Source organism: Hyaena hyaena, unplaced genomic scaffold (assembly GCF_003009895.1).
Source record: "Hyaena hyaena isolate Hyena2069 unplaced genomic scaffold, ASM300989v1 scaffold_577, whole genome shotgun sequence".
Classification (NCBI taxonomy): Eukaryota; Metazoa; Chordata; class Mammalia; order Carnivora; family Hyaenidae; genus Hyaena; species Hyaena hyaena.
In genome coordinates this window covers 155650-173362 of record NW_024081204.1, presented here as the reverse complement: position 1 = coordinate 173362, position 17713 = coordinate 155650, and the positions used below count along the sequence as shown (strand labels likewise).

General features: G+C 36.2%; 1 protein-coding gene across 2 annotated transcripts in view; it reads right to left on the bottom strand.

Moving 5' to 3' along the window:
- ZFR (zinc finger RNA binding protein) overlaps positions 1 to 17713 on the bottom strand; it is an 84201-nt gene that overhangs the window by 36280 nt on the left and 30208 nt on the right. For both annotated transcript variants that reach the window (XM_039256410.1, XM_039256411.1), the window contains 8 exons: positions 15644 to 15891; positions 12753 to 12944; positions 11930 to 12221; positions 9871 to 10064; positions 7945 to 8064; positions 6748 to 6893; positions 1797 to 1959; positions 403 to 608 (listed from right to left, as the gene is read on the bottom strand). In XM_039256410.1, coding sequence (XP_039112341.1) covers positions 403 to 608; positions 1797 to 1959; positions 6748 to 6893; positions 7945 to 8064; positions 9871 to 10064; positions 11930 to 12221; positions 12753 to 12944; positions 15644 to 15891 — 1561 coding nt within the window. The remainder of the gene's footprint in view (positions 1 to 402; positions 609 to 1796; positions 1960 to 6747; positions 6894 to 7944; positions 8065 to 9870; positions 10065 to 11929; positions 12222 to 12752; positions 12945 to 15643; positions 15892 to 17713) is intronic.

Here is a 17713-nt window from a genome sequence, read left to right as displayed (position 1 = left end):
TAATGCAAGACTGATATGAAAGATATTTCTGAAGCTTAAGCTTCTTCCTGCTTTATGGTCAATGCATTAAGGAAAAAAAGTTGCTACATCAATGACTGAAAATGGGACAGATGCAACACATAAAAACCGAAGAGCAGCTGAATGCAATTACCAAGGCTGCTTTGCAAACAGACTCAAAATAGTTTTATATAAATTTCAATAAAATGAGTAAAATCACAAGATTGGAGATTGTAAGGATCTGTGTATTTCTCATTTTAACAAAAAGCAGCTGACCAAGCAAGATGAGACACATGTACACTCACTCATACCAGAGAGTTTTTAGTTTTTGTAACCTTTTATTATAGGTGTAAGTAGTCCATGTAAAGAAAAACAAAAATACCCAAAGTAACTCTGAAAACATACCTGTCTTTACCTCCCTCTTTCTTATCATCTCCCTCTTTGCTCTTACTCTTCTCATGTTCAGACAAACTGTCTGAAACAAGTTTTAAAGCACGTTCAGTGATAGAAACAATTTTCTGAACTGCCTGTAACTCTTCTTCAGTTGGATAAATGGTTGCGTGTTTTGTCATTACATAACGGTCATCAGATGAGTCAGGACGACGTAAAGGCTAGAGAAAAAAAGTTACTTCCTTTAAAAATGATGTTTCCTGGGCAAAAATAAAACTATTTTTCAACTATACATGTTTTTCATATCTCTTTAACAAGAAAAGTCAATTATGCAAAGTGTTGATTTAAAATTATCTTCTCTTTTTCCATTTCAGGAAAAACAAAAATGCAAACTATGGAAAGTTATACTATCAAGAGTATGTATCTCTGTATGTATACATGCTTTGCCTGAAACCAGAGCTAAGGTTATGAAAATATTTTCTCAACTTTATTTATTTTTTAATGTTTTATTTCTTTCTGAGAAAGAGAGAGAGAGAGAGACAGCATGAGCAGGGGAGGGTAAGAGAGAGAGGGAGATACAGAATCTGAAGCAGGCTCCAGGCTCTGAGCTAGCTTTTCTTTTCTTTTCTTTTACAGCGTCCCTGGAACACGAACTTTCAAGATGCCTATCTTTCCTATAGTTTCCCTAATACATCAGCTGTGATGCTCACGTTGAACCATTTACCTACCCCTTATCCTGCACTCAATTAGGAAGTAGTAGTAGGCTTTCAGATGGTCAGGATTTGAAGAAGGAAAAAGGATTCTTTACAACTGGTAATGGGAAGATGATAATTTTGAAGGCAAAGCAGCTGCCTTCAAAATTGGTTGCTCTTGCTAGTTTTAAGATAAATAAAGGACAGAAAAATCTCTAATGTTAAAAAATAAGTTAATAAAACAAGTTCAGGGCACCTAGGTGGTTTGTCGGTTAAATGTCTGACTCTTGATTTTGGCTCAGATCATGATCTCATGGTTAGGGAGACTGAATCCTGTGTTGGGCTCTGTGCTGACATTATGGAGCCTGCTTGGGATTCTCTCTCTCTTTCTTTCTTTCTCTCTCTGCCCCTCCCTAGCTTGTGTGGGTATGCTCATTCACTCTCTCAAAATCAACATTAAAAAAGAAAAACAGGTTCTGTTCCTGTTTAGCTTATAGTTGAAGTAAGGAAGACTCATGGAAACTCTATCAAGTCCTTACATATAAAGACATGAGTTGGGAACCTATTAAAAAAAGGAGGGAAAATTCTAAATCAGATAAAAAAAAACTTACACTGAGACTACTAAATCTAAGCATTAGCTCCGACACTGTTATCTTCTAATACTGAACCAATCTGAAACGTTCACCCCCTATGTAAATAAACAAAGTGGATACTCACTGCGGGCCCCTGTGGCTGAGGAGGCATGCCAGGTCGGACTCCCAGAAGGCCTAATGGGCCTGGGGGACCGTGAGGATAGCCTCCATCAGGCATTCGGCGGCGATCATCCCAATGGTGTTGTTCTTCTTCCATTCTTCTCCAGTACATGTCCTCTTCATAACGTCTGAAAAGAGAATGGTGAGATAAATACAACCCAAGAACTTATATCGATAATAACAAAAAGTGCAATTAAAAAAACCTTCCCAAATCAGCCTACCTAATGCCTTTTTCCACTATTATACCTAATGTCCTTCATTTGCTTTCATCTGTAAGTAAATGCAAGCAAATGCGAGTGGTGAGAAAACAAAGAGAAAAGCAACACAAAATTTCATAGACTGATGTCAAAGTCAAGGGATCAAACACCAAAAATGTCAGAGTTCCTTTCAATTTCTCCGTCTTTAAGAGGAAAATGGTAAACTTAAATGCCTACCTCAAATGGCCACACCAATAACGTGTGAATGAAAGACTTGAAGCACATATTCAAGAATTTTCTATTTTTCCTGAGAATCTCTTTTATTAATGTTTATTTTTGAGAGAGACAGAGTGTGAGTGGGAGAGGGACAGAGAGAGAGAGACAGAATCTGAAGGAGACTCCAGGCTCTGAGCTGTCAGCACGGAGACCAACACAGGGCTCGAACTCATGAACTGTGAGACCGCAGCCAAAGTTGGATGCTTAACTACTGAGCAACCCAGGCACCCCTAGAAAGAATCTTTACTTTTAATTTCCCCATATATGATACAGGCATAGACAAAGACATCTGAAAAACAACAGTGCAAGACAGTGATAAATGGCAACTCACATTCTGTCTCATTTTGAGGGATATATTAAGGGTAGAGAGGACTACAGTAAAGTAGAAAGCACATGTTCTGGCTAGAGACAACAGCTGTCACCCAGCCCCTATTAATTATTGCCATAAGGGAATAAAGGTTGCAATCCCAAAATCATCAAGATTTTATTAACGTTTTTCAGGATCTTTAATGTTGGTTCAGATTAAAAATACCATGTATACCAAATACAATACCCATGGGCTGAACTTGGGACTATGGGCAGCTTAGTATATAACCTCTGCTTTAATGGTCCTCTTCAGAATCTAATTTCTTTACTATCTCACTTTCTCCCAGTTCTCCCTTTACTTTTAACTTCAATCTATGATATCAGTAACTCCCAAGGGAAATCATGTCTCTCAAGCAAATTTTGAGAGGCGCCTGGGTGGCTCAGTTGGTTAAGCATCCAACTTTGGCTGATGTCATGATCTCATGGTTCTGTGATTTTGAGCCCCACGTCGGGCTCTCTGCTGTCAGAGCAGACCTGCTTTGGATCCTCTATTATTCTCACTCTCTGCCTCTCCCCAGTTCTCTCTCAAAAATAAACAAACATTAAAAAAAAAAAATAAAGGAAATTTTGATAGCAATAAGGTTTTAGTAGACAAATTTATTTAATATAAAACATTAAGAAAGAAGTATGTTTCTCATGTAGCTCTGTAAAAATTACCAATTTCCTCAGGTTGGGAATAAGCAGTGCTTTTTAGGTCACCTGACTTAGAAGTATAGAGACATACCTCTCTTTTAGGTCTTGAAAGAAAAATGAATCACAACAAACTGAAAGCTCTGGAAGACCACGTTCTTACCAATTTTGAACAGTTCTTTGTTACTGAAGACAAACATTTAATTTATATAAGGGCAGGGGTTTTTATCCACTGTTTACTAATTCATACTCAGTGTCTAACACACTATGTGTAAATTCCTAGCACATCTTAGGTGTTTAATAAATATTTATCAGCAGAAGAGGAAAAGATGCATAATAAGTACAGAGAACTTCTAATGCATTACAAAGGCAGCTTACTCATAAAATAATAAGAATGATGTATGTAAATACATTTAAAAAAATCAAAAAGCCTGGGTGGCTCAGTCAGTTAAGCCTCTGACTTCAGCTCAGGTCATGATCTCACAGTTTGTGAGTTCGAGCCCTGATCGGGCTCTGGGCTGACAGCTCCAGAGCCTGAAGCCTCCTTCGGATTCAGCATCTACCTCTCTCTCTGCCCATCCCCTGTTTGCATGCACTCTCTCTCGCTCCCAAAAATAAAGATTTAAAAAAAAATTTTTTTTAAATAAAAAATAAAAATCAATACATAAAAGCAAAAACTAAAGTCACACGTTAGTAATAGGTTAATATGTACAATACAGTAGCTGTACAAATCAACAGGTAAATAAATGAATAAGCAATTTACCACAGAAGAAATGCAAGTGGTCAAACATGAAATAAAATTCAATTTGTAGGACACCTAGGTGGCTCTGTTGGTTTATAGTCCGACTTCAGCTCAGGTCATGATCTCACAGTCCGTGGGTTCGAACCAAGGCCCGCTAGGGCTCTGTGCTGACAGCTCAGAGCCTGGCGGCTGCTTCAGATGTCTCCCTCTCTGTCCCTCCCCCATTGTGTTTAGTCTATCTCTCTCTCTCTCAAAAGTAAACAAACATTTCAAAAAAATTTTTAAATTAAGTCTGTCAAATAACAAGTGTTGGCAAGGACGTAGAGTAAAAGGAACCCTTGTACACTGCTGGTGGCAAGGTAAATTGGTAGAGCCACTGTAGAAAAAGGTATGTAGGTTCCTAAAAAGTTAAAATGGAAATACCTTATGATTTAAACTTTATTGTATATATATTGTACAATACTTTATTGTATACTTTATGTAATGATCCCACTACTTGGGATCTACCCAAAGAAAATGAAAACACTAATCTGAAAAAATAATGCATCCCTATGTTTACTGCAGCATTATTTTTAACAGCCAAGATACTGGAAGCAAACTAAGTGCCCAATGATACATAAAATAGATAAGAGAGGACTGGCACACACATGAAATTGTAGGAAGTGTTAAAAAAAGAATAAGATAGTGCCATTTGCAATGACATGGATGGACCTAAAAGGTATTATGCTAAGTGAAAAAAGACAGAGAAAGACAAAATACCCTATTACTTCACTCATAGGTGAATTTGAAAAAAATCAAAAAACAAACAAAAACCAAACTCAGACCTATAAATACAGAGAACTGATTTTTGCCAGAGGGAAAGGGAGTCGGGAAATGGGCCAAATGAGTGAATGGAGGTGGGAGATATAGGCTTCCAGTTATGAGTTAAGTAACAGAAATAAAAGGCATAGCATAAATAACTGAAGTTATACTACTCAGTATAGGCAAAAGTACAGGTCTCCTTCAAACAAGTATTTCCATGTCTAGGATTTCATTATTAGCAACCAACCATGATTTATGCAATAATACAGCCTCAAAGATGGTCAATGTAATGATTACTTAGAGAAACAATGGAAACAACCTAAATATCTAACAACATGGGAAAAGTTATAAAGAAAATCATACATCTATATAAGTGAATACTACACTGCCATGTAAAAACCCTAGCTTCATTTTTTAAAAAGTTGACATATAGCTAAAAAAAAGTGGGTTATAAAAGTGGTATTTTGGTTCTGTTCTTGTTTTCTGAAATAAAATTTTCAAACTTGTACACAAAAATTCCTAGCAATAGTATTCATGATAGGCCAAAAGCAGAAACAACACATATGTCTATCAATTAATAAAATGAAGGTTATACATCCATATAATGGAATATTATTCAGCCATGAAAGGAACAAAGTACTGACACATGCTATAACATGCATGAACCTTGAAAACATTATGATGCTAAGCAAAAATAGACAGACAAAAAAGTCCGCATATTATATGATTCCATTTTATATGAAATCTCCAGAGTAAGTCTATAGACAAAGTATACTGTGGTTGCCTTAGGGTAAAGGTTGGGGTTTTGGGGAAAATAGGGAGTGATTGCTAATGGGTCTTGTGGTTTCTTTTGGAGGTGATGAAAATGTTCTAAAACTGATTGTGGTGATGGTTGCACAACTCTGTGAACATTACTTTAAAAACACTGAATTGTACTATTTAATTTTTTCAAGTAAGCTCTACACCCAATGAGACTTGACCTCATGATCCTTAAATCAAGAGTAACATGATCTACTGACTGAGCCAGCCAGGTGGCCCTGAACTGCATTATTTAAAGATATGACAGTTATACTAATAAAACCAAACATTTATGTATCTCCAGAAGACACGTTTTCTCCCTTCTCCTTCCCTGTAGCCTCTAAAGCTTCTTTAACAGAAATTTCTTTGAAACAAGCAAACAAGCCCACACTTTATTCATGTCTAGAATATACCAAATCTTATACTCAGGATATTTTTTATCATATAACCAAATGTTCTATTCTGTTTTAAAGAGGCATTTATTTATGATATTACACTACTTTGGGGTACCTGGTTGGTAAAGCATGTGACTCTTGATCTTGGGGTTGTGAGTTTAAGTGCCATGCTGAGTGCAGAGTTTACTTTAGGGGTACCTGGGTGGCTCAGCCGGTTGGGCATTCTACTTTGGCTCAGGTCATGATCTCACGGCTCATGAGTTCAAACCCCCATCAAGCTCTGTACTGACAGCTTGGAGCCTGCAGCCTGCTTCAGATTCTGTGTCTCCCTCTCTCTGCCCCTCACCTGCTCATGCTATGTCTCTCTCTCTCAAAAGAAAATAAACATAGAAAAAATATATATATATTTAAAAAGAAATATATAAATATATATAAAATATTAAACTTTTTCTTCATATACTTAACATATATTAGGATTCAACTTACCATAATTCCTAATACTAAGGCCACGGTCAAATACTAGAATAGTCAATAACTTAATTTTAATGCATTTCTTTCCTAGACCTACAATCTTCCTAAAAAGTGAAAATTGAAAGTTCATTAAACAAATCTGGATTGCTTTGAATGGGAGTCACATACTCTGAATAGCTAAGTTTTTTTTAGAAAGGCTGAACCACTTACTATCATGCTACTAGAAGTAAAAGATATTACCTCATTTCCATTCTCCAACGTTCTTCTTCTTCTCGTCTTCGCCAATACTCTTCTTTCTGCATTTGCTTCCTCATTTTCTCTTCTTGAATCTTTCTGGCTCGAATACTGGGCTTTACTTCTACTTGTAAATCTGGATTTACTTTTTTCTGTTAATAAAGACATTTAAAAAATTAGCAGCCCCTCTAACAATCTATACATATTATTAAATCATACAATCCCACGTACTCTTTCATCATAGATTATAAGAGTAAAATCAGTAAATAAGTTGTAAAAGAGGAAAGGTTCAGAATACATTAATAAACATTCTTTTTCCCCTCCTACACCCCAAATTCTTAATTGACCAAACTTATGAAGATATACTTCTTATGTAAAAAGTATATAACTTTGTGCTAACCAAAAGAAGAAATCTTCAGGGAACTAATGGCTATTTAATTTTCTTTTACTTGTTTGTAAGTAGATGATTTTAAATGTTTGAGTGTCAGGGTTAAAAAACAGACTATTTTAATTTTCACCACCTCTGTGCTTAGAAGGGAAAACATTAATCTAGTTTATTAGTCTAGCCTAATTAAAAACTTTAGGGGCACCTGGGTGGCTCAGTAAGTTGACCATCTGATTTCAACTCAGGTCATAATCTCACAATTCAGTTGATGAGTTCGAGCTTGCACTGGGCTTGCTACTGTCAGCATAGAGCTTGCTTCCGATCCTCTGTCCCTCTCTCTGGCCCTCCCCTGCTCATGCTCTCTCAAAAATAAATCAAATATTAAACAAACAAACAAAAAACAAAACAAACAACTTTTAACAATCTGGATTTAGCTTAACATTTGAAGTTTTCAATGAAGAATTTCTCATCTCAAAATTCATTTTAATGTGAACTCTACCAAGACAGAGAAGGTAAATGAAGACCTGATACTTCTTTCAAAACACTTTGTGAAGCAATTAACTATATTTACATATTACTGGATCCAAGCAATGTTACAAATCACTAAAAGTGATGAAATATGGTTATACTGTTCTTACTTAAGTATAACAAACTAATCAGTAAAAAGCAAACATCTGAATCTAAATGAGACATGACATGCTAATGTTAGAATGAAGTTCACAAACTGAGTGTTATGTTTAGATGCTTTGTTTTCCACGTAGAATGTTCCAAGCTGTGTTAAAAAAAAAAAAAAAAAAAGATGTTGAAATTTTACTCACTTTATACTGAAGTCTGTGTCTTCGCCCTTTTAAGTGCATCTCCTTAGCATTGGGATCATTAAAACTGCACTCACATAGTTTACAATGGAACCGAATTACTTTTCCTTCATCATTTCGTACCTTGACACACACACAAAAAAACAAGAAAAATAACAGGTATGCTACAGCTGAAGATTTCCATTCACAACCTTCACAGTTTCTGTGATAAGGAAATGTTGTATATAATTAAGAGTCTGAAGTAGGAGAAAAAATAAGAGACAATGCCTGTAATTTTTTGAAAGGATAACCTACAGAAATGAACCTTTAAAATTCTTAACTGTAGGATCCAAGATGTATAGGCATGTATTTTAACTTTAATTACAATACTTTTATCTATGTGTAAACATTTAGATTTAAATGAAATTAGCTAGGGGTGCCTAGGTGGCTCAGTTGGTTAAGTGTCCAACTCTTGATTTCAGCTCAGGTCATGTTCACAGTTGTGAGATCAAGCCCTGCCTTGGGCTCCACACTGTGCATGGAGTCTGCTTATGATTCCCTCTCGCTTCCTCCCCCGCTTGCACTTTCTCTCACAAAAATAATAAATAAATTTTAAAAAGGAAAAAAAATGCAATTGGATAAAATTCTCTATGGTGTCCTGGCCATGTGTATTTCTTTTTTTAAACTCTTTTTTTTTTTTCTAGGAGAGAGAGAGACAGCGTGAGCAGGGGAGGGTCAGAGAGAGAGGGAGTCACAGACTGAAACAGGCTCCAGGCTCTGAGCTGGCAGTCAGCACAGAGCCCGACGCGGGGCTCGAACCCACAAACCGCGAGATCATGACCTAAGCAAAAGTCAGACGCTTAACCAACTAAGCCACCCAGGCGCCCCAGTATTTCTTTGGATAACCAAACTTTACTCTCTTAAGAGCTATACTTTTAAAACTGTGAACTACTTATAAACTACACATTCCAGGTTTCTATCTGGTGAACAAAGAAGATAACATAATACGTATTTTTTTTTTTTGATGGGAGAGAAAATAAATATTTACTAAATCTACTAGATGCTAGGCACTATTCCAGGTACTTTATTTCATCTTCACAACTTTGGAAATATCCAGGTTTTACTGATGTGGACACTGAAGCTCAGAAAACTTATATATGTTCTATGACACAGTGAAAGTAAATAATAGTGCTATACCACTTGATCTTGGGCCTTCTGCTAACAGCCAATATTTATTAGGCCCTCCAATGTTCCCTCATTCCTCAATTTCCTGAATTTACCTAGAAAACAGGAAGCTTTCTCATCAGCTTGAGAAACCATATAAACATGATCTGTTAAATCAGCACCTTTAATTTTACCATGAAACTAAATGACTGTTCAGAAAGAAATACTGGCTCTCTTTTTCAACATTTTTACTGCTCACCAATTTTTTTTACTCTTTATATGAGAGATACTTGAAGGATACAAGAATGCCTACCAAACAAATGGAACGTTACCTTATATCACAGTGATGGTTACTGGCAGAGGAGAGAAATTTAAAAAAACCATGATATCACTTATGCAACCTTAAAGGGCATGCTTTTTAAAAACTTTTAAGGGGCGCCTAGGTGGTTCAGTTGGTTAAGCGTCCCAACTTTGGCTCAGGTCATGATCTCACGATTCATGGGTTCGAGCCCCACGTCAGGCTTTGTGCTGACAGCTAGCTCAGAGCCTGGAGCCCACTTCAGATTCTGTGTCTCCCTCTCTCTCTGACCCTCCCCTGCTCACTTTGTCTTTCTCAGAAATAAAAACATTAAAAAAAAAAAAAAAAAACCTTTAACAAAATTACCTACATTATATTCCTTCGTAAGTAACCTAAATCTAATTTTATACTTAAAACATGCCTGCAACAAAGTGACACATTTCTCTCCTATATCTAATCTCACAGAAATGGTATTCTCAAATCAATACCTCTTCTACATAGTCATGTCCCACTGGCTGTACATCGCTCTGTAAAGCAGCAAGAGATGCAGGTGTGACTGATTCTGACACGGTGTCCGGTTTTACTTCTGGAATCTGTACAGAGGTGACAGGAGTGCTTTTAACACATTCAGTTCCTTTTAAGTCTTCTGTTTTATTTCCTGTTGATTGCAACTTATTCCCACCTAGAAGAGCATAAAAAGTAATTTTAACTTTCTTTTCGTATAAGTGTATAATCTGATACAGGAAAAATTTCAGATAAAGTTCTTATTTTTCCTACCAATAGTCAAACTCCTGCTGACATACATCAGAATTCTGAAGAACACATAAATCATTTGGCCTTTTTATTGTATTAATGAAATAAATACATGTCTGAATTTTGCCCTTCTCCAGCACCCAATGATCCTCTCCATCCCCACCAGGACTCTACTAACATCAAGTGCCTAAAAATGAATAGCAAGTACCTAAAAAGGTAGGGTCTAAGCCTAATTCATGTTTGTAACCCTAGTTCCCTTCCACCTGGGCAATGCCCTAAGTTTTGGTGATATAAGAATAAGACAGTGTAGCTGCCTTTGAGATGCCAACAATTTAAGGGAAGATACAAATAATTACAATACAATATGGTAATTGCTACAGTAAGTAGAAATAGTATTATGGGAATGATCAAAAAAAAAAAAAAGAGCCACTCCCCTCTAACATGATTCAGTTAGGAAAGGCTTCACCAAGGGTGTGTCACTTGAGCTAGGCTTTGAAAGAAGAGTAACAAGTATGAACTTGGCCAGGCAGAAAGAAGAGAATGATGTCTAAATAGAACACCATGCACAACAACATGAAGTTTAAAAGACTATAGTAAATTCAAGGAAGCCATCAAAATCAATTACCAGACAGAGGTGATGACCTATAAGGCAGGGGTGAGATTTCTCAAGACTGTGGATGACATAATTAAGGAATACAGCTTTTTCAAACATGTCAGAAGGCTACTGAAAATTTTTAAGCAGGAAACTAACACAACTTGACACATATTTTAATAAAACAACTTTGACAAGAATTGGAGACTGGATACAATAAGAGAAAAAGCTCTGAGGAAGAGACTTTGAAGGCTTAAAAACAAGGCAGTAGCTATGAAGAAAAACTGACATTTTTTGTAGAAAACCTGTGATGTCAGAAACAAAAGGACTATGTATACAAACTGAAGGAGGTAATAAACAAACAGAAATAATGTCAGTGAAGTTTTCCATGTCAAAAAAAAAAGCAAATTGATGAGATTATTTCATGGTATTCTTGTGACAGAATGAGACACTGGTTGGCGATAGAGAGCCACACAGATGATGAACAGGTAATTCCTACAACTCTAAAACGTGGGAGTTTTGAGTGTGCCTGAAAGATTTCAGAGTTCCTGCACAGTGGAGTGAATGAGACAATTTGTGAACACTGGGTAACTAGAGTGAGATGAGAGCCAGAATCACAATCTTAGGAGCACCACCATTTAATGAACATGAAGGCAGGAGAACCAATAGAGACACCTGAGAAAGAGATGGGTGGACACAGGAGAGACTTTAAAGCTCTAAGATATAGCCGTCAACTGTGTGAATGTTACAGAGGTCAACAGGGTGAGGCTGAAAACTAGCTATTGGATTTGGCAATCAGGTCTTTAGTGACTTCTGAAAGTAGTCTTAGAAGAACAGAGTGGAAACACTAAAACAGACTAAGGACTAGATAGATGAAAAGCATAGTAGAGAAAGGAAGAGTTAGGTTGCAGCTTGAGGAGATTAGAGTAATAAGAAAATGTCTGGTTTTTTGTTTTTGTATTTTAAAAGACTACAGAAGACACAGGTAAACCTGTATGACTATAAGGAAGAAAAAACCATTAGAAGACTGAGGACTGCTTAAAAATTCAAAGAAAAAAACAGGTATGTGACTGAATAAGTTCCCAGAGAAGAAAGGGGGAAATGGGTACAAGAGCATAAAGCAGATGGGTTAGTTCTGGAATGGGAGGAGAAACATCACTTTGACAGAGTTAGGAAGAACACAGAGAATCTTCAGTACTTGCCAACAAAGTTTATTTTGGGTGTAGAGGTTTTCTTGGCAGCCATGTTTGTAGGCACTGCTGATACTTTAGTGTTGGATGTGCTATTAAGAGACGAGTTTCCTGTAGTTGTAAGACCTTTCACTGAAGAAGTTGCAATTGATGAAGTATTCACAGTACAATTACTTGCTGCAATGCTTGAGGGAGAGGCAGTTGGTTTTGAAGCAGACACAGCTGTTGAAGAAGTAGCTTGGCTAACAACGTTTGGTTCTGTTGAAGGAATGGGTTTACCGAGTTTCGTGTGTAATTTAACCACCTACAAAATAAAAGCACATTTACTTGTCAGGAAACTTAAAAGGTGTAGATCTTTGAGTCTGTCTAAAAGATTTTACAAAATGAAAATCTGAACTATATTTTTGTTGTATTTTTGTATTTTTACACACAAAACTCATTACTTTCAAAACAATCTCTATGAAGCAGATTTCGATACATATTCCACCTACCACGAGGTGAGGAAACTAAGGCAGAGAAAGATGAAATCGACTTGGCTACATGCTCACCAACCAAGACTTAAGTATGACAAGAAGAGGCAAATAATCATACAACAAATTTCTAATTGGCAGAATAAATGATCTAGTTCAATTTAAAGAAAAAAGGTCTCCAGTCTTCCTCGTTAAGCAATAACTATTTGATAGTACCTTTATGTATATGTCTATTAACATATAAACAAGGCTTGTAATCAACTCAAAGTTTTTAAGTTTTGAAGTCACCTATTCTTAAACCCTCCATTGAAAAAGTAAAAGAAAACAGAGTAAGACATAAGGGTGTGTGGGGAAAAAACACCTACTTTCTGATGCTTAGCACCACGAATGTGGGCAGCATAGGCATCTGCTCCTGTACAAGACACATCGCAGAGCTCACACCGTAGCTGATTTTGAGTCCCACGAGTGGAGTTGTTGCTGCTGCTGGTATTTTGTGAGGCTTTCAATGCGGCTTCTTTTTTTTTATGTTTCTGTCCTTCTAAATGTTCCTTATAAGTCTGTTTCAAACAAAAAGGATAAATTTTGCTTTGCTAATTTTCTATCTATATCGTTTAAAATTATTCAATTATCAAATCTCTAATACTCCTATAAAAATGAGTACTAAACAACTGTAAAAGCAATTTACCAGAACATGTGAGATTCCCTATTTATCTATCTATATTTATCTGTGGTTCTCTGTACTTTGTTTACCAAAAATACACTTATCTAACACTTTGATTTACAGAAGCCTTTCACACTTAGCCACATTATCGATACACCACTTCCAGTTTTAAGAAGTTGCATCTTTTACTGCTTATGTATAATCATGGACAGAGTGACCATTCTACAAATTATTTTCATTATAGAATCAAGTTGGGGGGACTGGATCTACATCATGAAAAAAATTACTGAATAGTAACAAGACTCTTTACAAACAGGTCTGTTTATTTATAAAACTAATTTTCCTACTCAGAATGCATTTTCACATAGAACCCATGCCATCTCAAACAAAAGCCTATTTAAAATATGTAACAGCCAAAATTGTATATATTTACAAGGAAAAAGTTGTTATTATAATATTACTCAACAAAACAGTGGAATTGTGTATTAAAAACTGTCTGGAATCAGATGATTAAGGAAGGCAGACTTGTTAAAATTAAGAGGCTACAAGGACTGCTGTTTTGTCTTTAGTGGGGCCAAAAGTTCCTCTTTCATGTTTTATTTTTAAAATTGTTTTTAAGACAGATGTATAGTTAACATAGAATTGTATTTTCATCACAGAATTTCAGAGTTGGATGAGACTTCAGAGATTACCTAAAACAGTGATTTTCTAACTTTTAAATAAGAGAATCCTTTCTCCAAGTGAAATCTCATGCAGAAGTAGGGAAAGTTGTTCTGTTTTTGAAACAAAAGAGGAAGACCTAAGACCCACTCATTTGATTCTTCTCTCATTATCTGCAGTAGCCTGAACTAGCTCCATGAAGCACTCTGAGGCTCATTTATTTAGGACACGTCCTTATTACAGAAGTGAGGAAACAAAAGCCCAAAGAAGTGAAGGCCTTCAACTTGCCCAAAGCCACACAGTGGTGGAGCCAGGACTGGGAACCACGGCCTCTTAAATCTGAACCCTCTTATTCTCCCTCCTTATGTCGACACCTAGACTCTAACTTATAGTATCAATATTTTCCCCTAAGGCTCATCAGTCCCTTAAGGCACTGCCCTCTGACCTGCAGAAATATCCTTGGCCTGTTCTTTCAGAATGATCTAGACTATGATCAGCCTTACATATACTCATTAAAATGCTGCTTTTCACCCATCAGCCTACAGCTATGTTCTATCTTTTTTATATGGATATCACATACTCAAAATATCTCTTAGGACACTCATAGCATCATCTCCTCTAAACAGCCATTGTGGAATAGGCTATCCTTCCATGTTTAATCCTGGGTCACCGCCATCATTTCCCACCTGTTCGCTCTCCTCCAACCATGTAATCACAATGAAACTGTTTCCTATCACACTCAAAATAGAAAAAAGATTCCATGTAACTAGTCATATGTATTAAATATTCCACAATTATTTCCTAATTTCGTGTAACTCGGGGAATATTGGCCAATTTAAAATAATCCAAAAAAACAGGTATTTAAAAGTAGAACTAATCTAATAAATTAAAAAGAATGTACATAGGTGGGGCAGGAGTAGGAAACATAATACAACCTTTTGAAAGAAACTACTATAGAGTCAAAGTCTGTTCCTTTCCAATAAGCCTTTATCTGCCAAACTGCTTATCAATTTTTATATAAAAATACGCTCTTAAACATTAACAAATTTTGTTGGGATAAGAGCCAAACACATTAGAATTTATAAACACTCATGCCTAAATCACATATTTTAAACAGTAGCAATAAGAAAAAAAAACAAAACAGCGGGGGTGGGGAAGGAGGGAATAAAGATTTTACATGCTTCATTAGTTGATATTTTTGAAAAAGACACCTCCCCACATCTTTCTGGTTTCCATAGTTCCTATTCCCTCATGGAAAATATTATACAGCAATAGTAACATTCTATGAAGCATATACAAAAGTCAGTCTTATTACAAATGTTATCCTGCAAAGATTATAAAAAAACTTATTTTAAGAATTTTTAAAATTCCAGAAAGACAATTATCTTCTGCTATTTATATGCTCCCAAAAAACAGCACACTTGACAAAGTCCTCTCATCTTTAATGCAAGTACTGTAAAGCTGAAATATCTCTGTTGTCTTTTTCAGGTGTAAAATTCTATCCATACACTCAAAATGGACTTCAAAGAAGAGCTAAGGATATCAAGAGCCAATTGTGTTAAGCAAGCTGTGGATGCTAAAAGAGAAACAAAAATTCAATTTTACCCCCAACCCAGTTAATTTGAATATGAGAATTCTAAGTTAAATTTAAGTTTTACTTTAAAGAGCAAAGTAACTTTCATGAAAAAAGTACAATTTGCCCATTATTCATTAACATTCATCATAATTTTAAAAGTTTTTTCTTAACAGAATTCTTATGTCTCAATACAAATACTTCTTTGAAAATGACTGTTTAGGAAAATACGTGTTAGCTAAAAGCTAACAGGAAAGAAATGTAAACCTTCTCCATAAGCATTAGAGTCAGAATATCAATCATACTTAACTATCAAAAATTAACCATTGAAGACTCATGGTAAAACAGACAAGGTTAAGTACCTGTGGTCCAGCACAGCTGATCTTACAAACATCACAATAGTGAATCTGGGGTGGTTTGGGAGGCTGTTTTGGTTTCAGTTGTTTATTTTGGAATGGTGCTTTTTTAGTAAAGGTGGTCCCTGTCCAGGCAGCTGTTGCAGCAGCAGCAGCTGCTGCCGCCGCCGCCTGCTTCTGTTGCTGCTGTTGCTGTTGGTAGTAGGAGGATGCAGCTGAATACACTGCTGCTTCATAACCTGAATAAGACGTACCTTACAAATAAAATCAAACAAAGATTATGTTACATAAGTACAAAAGGCCAAGTTAAATGTTACGAATTTAAATTCAATAAATTCTGCCAATATAGGTAGGTTTATGTGTGCGTATTTACAAATATGTATCTCACAAACCTGGAAAAATCTTATCTTCCTTTTATGTAAATCAATCAACAAGTTTTTAACTCAACAAATGTCAGGTGTTACAGAGGCACAGAGAAATTTAAGATTTGGCTTTTGCCTTCAAAAAACTTATAGTTCAGTTGGTGGGCTATAACACAGTGATAAAGTTACATGGCTACTGAATCTGTTAATATTTCTCCTTAAAGATTTACTCTGAATATGATTTGGGAAGGTTGGATTTGAGAAAGAGTTGGAACCAGGATACTAAATAGGAAAAAAAGAAACTCATGAAAGATTTTTATATGTTTGATAGCTAAAAGAATAGAAAATATAAAAGAACAGAAGAACATATCAAAATTTTGAAACCCAAGAACACCCAAGATTTTGATTGACTGATGGGTGGTGCAACTGATAAAAGCAAAGGGCTGACAGAAGCTGGTTTGGAGAAGTAAGGTGAATAAACCTTAGCACATGTTTGTGATATGGAACTGGAGTTCAGATGAATACATAGAACAACAGACAGAAGATTTTGGAATTAAGGACCAATGCACTGGTTTTCATCCTCCAGAAGATACAAAAGCACTATATTTTCTGGTTGAATGTATGGATTCTATCCACTTTCATTGTTCAAAGTCTAATGAATAAGCACATGAAGCTTGTTACTGACATAAACATAATACGTATATACATGTTGTTTATGTTCAGTGATTTACAGACTTAAAAATCTATAAAAGTTTTAAATCTGACAAAGTTACTGATTTTATTTATAATAAAACTACCTCAACAGTAGAAAACTTACCCCCTTCCTAAACTAATATCTCTGGAAATTTAGTGGACTCCCTATTTACCACATTCCAGTAAGACTTCTTTTTTCTCTGAAGTGGAAATGAGTGGAAAAAGAGTCATGTAGGGTTCAAGAGAAAGATTCCTGGTTGTCAGGATGGCACAGAACTACTTAAGGAAAATGGAACTTTTGGTGTCTCAAATGCAGATTGCTTTATTAAAAAAAAAAAAAAAAGACTTTTGACCCACTAGCTCCAAGGCATCTACACACACAGGAAGAAAACATGAATTGGAAAGGTGAGGATTTTAAGAGGCATGGGAAAATCAGAACCATGGCATCTGAAACTGGAAATATCTAGAAAGAGCAATCAAGTAACTTGCATGAAAAGGCTTCCTAAAGGTTTATGTCAGGCCATTAAATTATATAAATGCTTATAAAGATAGTTAAGTATAGTAAGAGAAGAAAACATCTAAAAAAAAAAAAAGGAGGGAGAAGTAGGTAGGTTTATCAATACTAAGCATATGATCAGATAGAAAACAACTGACATGGGGGTGCCTGGGTGGTATAGTCAGTTAAGTGTGCGACTCTTGATTTTGGTTCAGGTCATGATCTCATGGTTCATAATATTGAGCCACATATCTGGCTTTGTGCCAACAGCTTGGAGCCTACTTGCGATCTGACACTTTCTCTCTCCCCCTCCCCAGCTCTCATGCTCTTTCTCTCCCTCAAAATAAACAAACATGAGGCACCTAGGTGGCTCAGTGGGTTAAGTGTCCCGACTTCAGTTCAGGTCATGATCTCGCAGTTTGTAGGTTTGAGCCCCACGTCGGGCTCTTTGCTGACAGCTCAGAGCCTGGAGCCGGCTTTAGATTCTGTCTCCCCCCCCCCCCCCCCCCCCCCCGCCCCTGCCCC